The following is a 6,831-nucleotide window of genomic DNA, read 5'->3' as shown; positions in this document are numbered from 1 at the left end:
TCTTCCTCTTTCATCCCCACTTAAGCCACAGGGATACATAGGAGTGTAGGTATTTTAGTGGAGGAAATGTACACTGGATTTAACTTTCCAACTAACACACACACACACAGACTCCAATAACATACACAAAGCAATAAACATGTTCATTTTCTCAGAGATGATAGTGACTGTAGAAATCAGTTTGTAGAAAAGTCACAAATGACTTCAACATCCTCTTTGGGGAAAGCTGATAGATGTACTCAGAGATGACCGCAGAACCAAGAGTTGGAGGTCACAAGATGAATGATAAAAAACAAGGAGGCCTCCTTTTTAAAATGGCAATTGCCTGACATCACTTTGCATGTTACAGTAGTATTAGACCCATGTAATTAAATTATATGGCTGGACCTCTCCTCTCTTGCCCTATCATCTCCTGCTTTGTTTCCATCTCTACCTTAGTGTCGAACCAGTGTCAAACCTCTCTCTCCTTCATCCGCTTTTAGTAGGTTCATTTGATTTACAATTGTGCATGCACAAGCATCACTAAATTGTTAAAAATATTTATAAATAAAAAATATTATGTTGCTGAGGCCATGCAAAGTGTTTTGAATTGCCCTATGTGTGGAAAATGTCTTCTGAATGCTTTACATAATTTCTGCTGTAAAATGAAATCAGAATAAAAAGAAAATTTGCACTTTACTGTCAAAGTCTGTGTTTTTTATTTTATTGAAACTGAGAAAAGGTAAAGCCTGTTGTCAATTTCACATTTTTGGCCACCAAGTCATATGTTCATCCCGTGGTTTCCATTCTGCATTCTAAAATACATTAATATCATTCTGTTGATTGTCTTATATTGTAATAATTCATGACTTAATTTTATTCAAGGAAGCATAGTAGATTGTTCTACCAAAACATTTTATTCAGCTAATCAGCTATAAAAAAAACTTGTTGGCACGCCCCACGGTCAATTCACAGCTTTGTTTTTCATCAATACAATGTCTTATGTGACTTCCATGCAGGCTTAAAGATGAATCTGTGATGTGAACTACATCCAGTATTACACATGTTAAAACAGCTTGAGTGTAATCTTATTGTGTAAAAATCTTTCTCTGTATATAATTTTATAGTTCATAGTAGATGTGTGTATGAAGAAAATAAAAAACGAATGTGGCAGTGCAAAAGTGAACCTCACTTGAACTGCGAGAACTATTAGCTAGCTAGCCAGTATTACTGGCAGTAGTACTAGTTAACACCATCACATTGTATCGCTGAGTGAAGAGTAGCCAGCACCTACTGATCCCAGAGTTTGGATATCTTTTTGATAGCTCATCATGTAAGTATTCATGAAACACACATCACCATCAAATAACGTGAAGTTATGTACATTTTTACCAACTAATATTGACTATATTTAATAGCAGTTATCTTTATTTTGTTGTCAAAGTCAACAACGCCCAAACTTATGCTAATGCTAAATTTGCTTCGCTTGTCGTAAAGATAGCCATTGCATTCAACAAGTGCTAGAATAGCTAGCCAACGACGACGGGCTAGCTTGCGCTACTGGGCCCTTGCAATGTAGCCTACACTAGCCAAACTCAATGGTCGAGTGATCTGATAAACCGTAGTAGAATGATAGATAATGGGATATACATGACGTTAGTCAACAGTAGACTTAACTAGCTAGTTAGCTGTTTCCGAATAGTTTGTAGTTTGAGGCGCACTAATCATAAGCGGACAGTTTTAAGCTTTCCGCCGTACTTAATTCGACGTTACTCGAAGGCTGCTAAATGTGCGGAGCTTCTTAACTTTTTGCTGACAGCTAGCCTTGCTAGCCAGTGCAAACTTTAAAAAAATGGTTTTACTTCTGAGTGTAACTGTTATGACTGCAGCATACAGTGAATAACATATTTTTGGAGAGTTTATTAAACGTTTTGCTCATTTTCATTTGAAGATGTGTCACTTTACCATCTGATTTTCAGGCTAGTAGCCTAGGTACTAGGCGGCTACAGAGCTAACTAGCTTTGGCACCCATTTTTTCAGCCAGGTTTTGCCACTGTGTAGTTGTGCATGGTCGGAGAAGGTTTAATTGTTGTAAACATTGTATGTCTCATACTGTGACTGTTGATTCGGTGTTGGACGCTCAGTATGTCAGCTTTCCAGAGTATTTGTAAAGTAGGCAGGCCTTAGAACAAGAACGGAACACTGGAAGAATAGTAGGAAGCCGTCTGTGCCCTTCCCAACAATATACATCATCAGCACCTATTCCTCAAGTGGCACGCACAGAATCAGACACATGCAACTTGTTATTTAGCAATGCTTCTCAACAATATACATTTTAGTCTTCATGTATTTTGAAATACCCACATAAACAAACATTGTTAAAAAAGTATAGTGGATGAACTACGTTAAAAAGTAAGACGTAAAACGGTTTACTAAAAAAGAATAAAGTGTGTCGGAACAATGTAAAAGTAAATATGTCTGTAATGTTGTTACAGGGCCACAGCTTGACTAGTTTTGCAGTCTAAGTGCCAAAGAAATGCAGCCCAGAGCTGTGCCTCTTAGCAATAGAATGTCAAGAAGCTACCAGCCAATCCTGCATCACACAGCACAGTGCACTCTCAATCTCCCATTCTACTGCAGCCTGTGCTTCATACAAACTCTCACATGTACACACACCAGGCTGACCTCATTTCCTGATGTCAATAGGTTTTTGGGAAGAGGGTGTGGAATTCATGATTTAGTGCATGGAGGAAGTATACCAACACTAATTGTAATGTATTTGGTGTGAGTCAGTCACACCAAATATTCATAACAAACACTAATCATATACTTATTTAAATACTAGCCTACCTCTCATCGTGGTGCCAACAAATCCTTGCATTGTCTCCAGCAGATGGCAGCAGTGAGCCAATGTTGTATGAAAGACCAAGCTGGGTGTGTTAGAAAAAGTCAATATTTGTTTCTCCTTCCCCAGGTCTGCCCCAGCCCCAGAAGGTAACCGCCGCCTGCAACAGACTCAGGCCCAGGTGGACGAGGTATGCAACCAACCTTTTAGGGGAAAGTTCACTGTACACCCCCCCCCCCCCCCCCCCCCCCCCCCCCCCCGAAAAAGTATGTTTGTGTAGATTTATTTACCTAGGGTAAACGTGTCTGGTAAATGACTATAGTTTTATAAATTGCTTTCTTTTTCAGAAAGATCTTTCTTTTTCTTTCTCTCTTTGTCCCCTTTCTAACCCTGTGTACAGTCCCCACTGAGATGTCCTTATTTAAGTCCAGGCAGATAGTGAGGAAGTGTTCTATGAGTGTGTATCAGGACTACAGCCTTGAGAACACTTCTAAAGTCAGCTTCTACATAGCCAATCATATTAGACAACACACATTGACCTCAACACTTTTGTAAATGTCTTCCTGTGTCAGCCCCCTATTATGTTTGCAGGTTTATATTATTCAGATGTGTTCCTCATCAGTTATGCAAACGAGTAGAAAATAACCATCTTCATAGATGTCATGTCTTTTTATTGTCTCTGCAGTCCTCTGCCTTTCACTGTGTCATTGTCTCAGTAGAGTCTTGCACACCATTCAGACATCCCTCTGTCCCCCCATCTGTCATAAACACTTTCTGTGTGAAGCCATTGGCTTGCCTGCCTTCCTCCAGAATTGTCTTATGTAATCGCTGGCAGGGTTTAGAAGGGCCACATTTTTAACCGGTAAGATGTTTCCAGCTCTATCATGTGCAGTGGTTGTGATAGCTCTGAGCTAACCCTTTTTACATGCCTGTTTTATCTGGGCATGAAAATAATTACTTGCTTACAAAAGACAAAAGATCATCTAGGATGAGCAGAAATTAAGGTCACCAATATCGCTGTTTTTCTGTCCTATTTCTCAATTTCTTTTTTCGTTTCTTTCACACTTTTCTGTGTGTGTGGGAGCTTGTGTCACTGCAGGTTACTCCTTCCAATCAGAACCTAAACTTTTGTATGCCAGAAAGCATCTGATAGGCTAGCGGTCCTATTATATAATCATCGTCTCCATGGTTATGTAAGAGCTGCATGGACACACATGCCCTGCCTCCCCTTCCCCCACCGTGTCTGAAGGGAGGGGAGGTGACAGGGTTTGTGGATCAGTGGAACATATGGGTTATGTTTACTGTCTGGACAAAGTCTGATGTTGTGTGTTGTAGTGTTTGTTGTCACTAGGTGTTTGTGTGGGACTGTTGTTATGGACACACACTGTTAATGTGAGCTTCTCTATATATGATTGTCCATGCATGAAGTTTGTGTTCCTGCGCAGTGCTAGGTGTGGTGTACCTTCTCCATGAGCTTAGTTATGTAACAGAGAGAATGTCATTTCACATCTCAGCTATGTAGCCCTCTCCACGTGCCGGAGCCTCTCACATGTGTGTCGACTTCCCTTCAACTACCATGTTGTGGCGTGGATTCAGATATGTCATAAATGTGAGTGTTTCTGATGGAAAGTGTGTGTCTGAATGTGTGTCCAGGTGGTGGATATCATGCGTGTGAACGTTGACAAGGTGCTGGAGCGTGACCAGAAGCTGTCGGAGCTGGATGACAGAGCAGACGCGCTGCAGGCCGGAGCCTCCCAGTTTGAGACCAGCGCTGCCAAGCTCAAGAGGAAGTACTGGTGGAAGAACTGCAAGGTGCAGTACACAGCTCCATGGATACAGAAACACTTACCCCCCCCCCCCCCCGGTGCACATGGCATCCCAGGCCCCAGTATTCTGTATGTTAGAGATGAGTAATGTGGTGTCTGTGCTCTGTTCAGATGTGGGCCATCCTGATAGCTGTCATAGTCATCATTCTGATCATCATTATCGGTAAGTAGCAGCACTGACATGGGTTGTGTGGGGTTTGGGGGAGCTGCAGTCTCTTCTACATTTGTATTTCTATAGATGTTTTTTGACTATTCGGACTCTTCTCCCCACCAGTCTGGAGCACACAGTCGTAAAGAATCAGGATGAAGAGGAGGAGTTGCAAGAATGATGAAGGAGAGGAACAAGTGAAAAGCTGAATGTTTCTGAGGAGGGAGTCACATGGTTTAGCCTACTGAACTCCACAGCCTATTTTCTACTGCAAAGGTCCCTGTCCCTGGTCCAGAGAGCTGTGTATGTGTGTGTCTGTGCCTGAGTGTGTGTGTGCTTTGGTTTCAAGGCCATCATCCACTCAGAATCCTGTCATCATGAGGATGATTGTTGTGAGTATTGTTGTGAGTATTGTGTGAGAGCACAGTGGCTTTACTGGACCAGGTGTTGGTAAGAATACTGCTTCAAACTCCTCATACAAAATATTATTTTCTTCTTTTTTATTATTAATTGCCAATATTTGATTGTGTAATAGCGTGAGGCAGAGAGAGACAAGTGCCTTTTGAGAGCTGCTCTGTCTCTGTTTCGCTGTTAGTCTCTACTGTAATGCTAATCTAATGTGCCAAGGGGGCCGCTTGACCTGCACGTGCACACAAATAAACTTGTTTTTCATAACAGATCAATACATGGTAGTCTGAACAGAAGCCAAATGTACCTGAGAAGTGTTCTTATCTCCAGAGTCAAACCTGAAACGGTTGAGATTCAATTGAAACGTTACTTGTCATCTTCTTCCTCCCTAAAGAAGAGTAGCCACGGTTGTAGTCACATTGGAAAAATTAGCTTACAAATTACACCAAGCTTGTGTACTAAGTGACCAAGTAAGTACACAAAGCCCTAATAGTCCTATATCCTACTGCCACTACATGGGGATGAAATGTGCCATGTGTCTTGTTGCTTGAAGTTGTGATCAGGGTCAAAGCACAAAGTAATAGCTACAGTATGTGGTAGAAAAAAAGGTAAATCTAACCAAACACAGCCATGGTTTACATACTGAACCTACTTACCAGCCAACCCTCAAGCAGTGCCTTGAAATACTCACAAACAAAAACACAAACCTTTCCAAGTTTGTGCCTGTCTAAGTGCTTATCCTTCACAGTACACCAGTCTCCTCCAACTCACTCAAGGATCAGCTACACCTCTACATCCAGTTCCTTATTTTATGAATTTGATTTAATAAAATGTATTTCGTATGTATACATTTGATGCTTATTTTGAGGTGTGTAGGAATTTTCAGTAATAGTATAGTGCCTTTCTTGTAGTATAGTGCTTTTTTTGCTAACTGATGGATTTAATATTTGGCTGCTGCTGTAAAAAGCATCTTAGCAGATGTAGTTTAGATGGAAAATGTCACATAGGTGTGCCAATACCATAAGTCACATTTGCTCTATCTTCCCGCCCCAGTGCCTATGGCTCGTACAGATCTGGTATGAAAATACAATGTATAAATGTAATATGTTGCACAGCAAAAGGCGAGGTTGTTTATTGCTTTACAACAGTTCTATTTTCTCCAGAGGATCTCAGTTTCAGGACGTAGTGTCCAGGACAACTTCAACAAATATTGTGGCTCCTGAAGCTGATTATTTAAATGTAAGGTTTAGACTAGTATAAAACAGCCTTGTTCCATATACAATACATTCTGTTTCAGAAAGTGTTTAATGTATACACCCAGATTGCAAAATATATTGCTTGTGTCTAGCTTTTCTGTGTGAAAACTAATGAACCAAGTGCAATTCTACTCTTTGGCCTTGAATGCTTTGTGTATTTGCTTGAATAAAAACAAATGTAACATTGATCACCAAACCTGGTCTGTGTATGGTGTGATGGAATGTCTGGTTTTAGGTATGCCCCTATCAGTTTGCACAGCTTAATTTGTGCTTCTCTTTGTTTTTACCTATAGAAAGAGGCAATGATGATCAATCATGGCTCCTCGCTTTCAGAGACCTCTCATAGCTTTCAGAGACAACTGCCTCGCT

General features: G+C 40.8%; 1 protein-coding gene across 1 annotated transcript; it reads left to right on the top strand.

Moving 5' to 3' along the window:
• Positions 1-1,204: 1,204 nt before the first annotated feature.
• vamp3 (vesicle-associated membrane protein 3 (cellubrevin)) lies at positions 1,205-6,658 on the top strand. The gene is made up of 5 exons (XM_047026239.1): positions 1,205-1,312; positions 2,954-3,014; positions 4,478-4,636; positions 4,762-4,813; positions 4,925-6,658. Coding segments are annotated over exons 1-5 (294 nt in total). The 5' UTR covers positions 1,205-1,310; the 3' UTR covers positions 4,945-6,658.
• Positions 6,659-6,831: the final 173 nt, after the last annotated feature.

The sequence above is a fragment of the Hypomesus transpacificus genome, chromosome 9, assembly GCF_021917145.1.
Source record: "Hypomesus transpacificus isolate Combined female chromosome 9, fHypTra1, whole genome shotgun sequence".
Lineage (NCBI taxonomy): Eukaryota > Metazoa > Chordata > Actinopteri > Osmeriformes > Osmeridae > Hypomesus > Hypomesus transpacificus.
The sequence above is the reverse complement of the archived record's forward strand: the minus strand, read 5'-3'. Positions and strand labels throughout refer to the sequence as shown.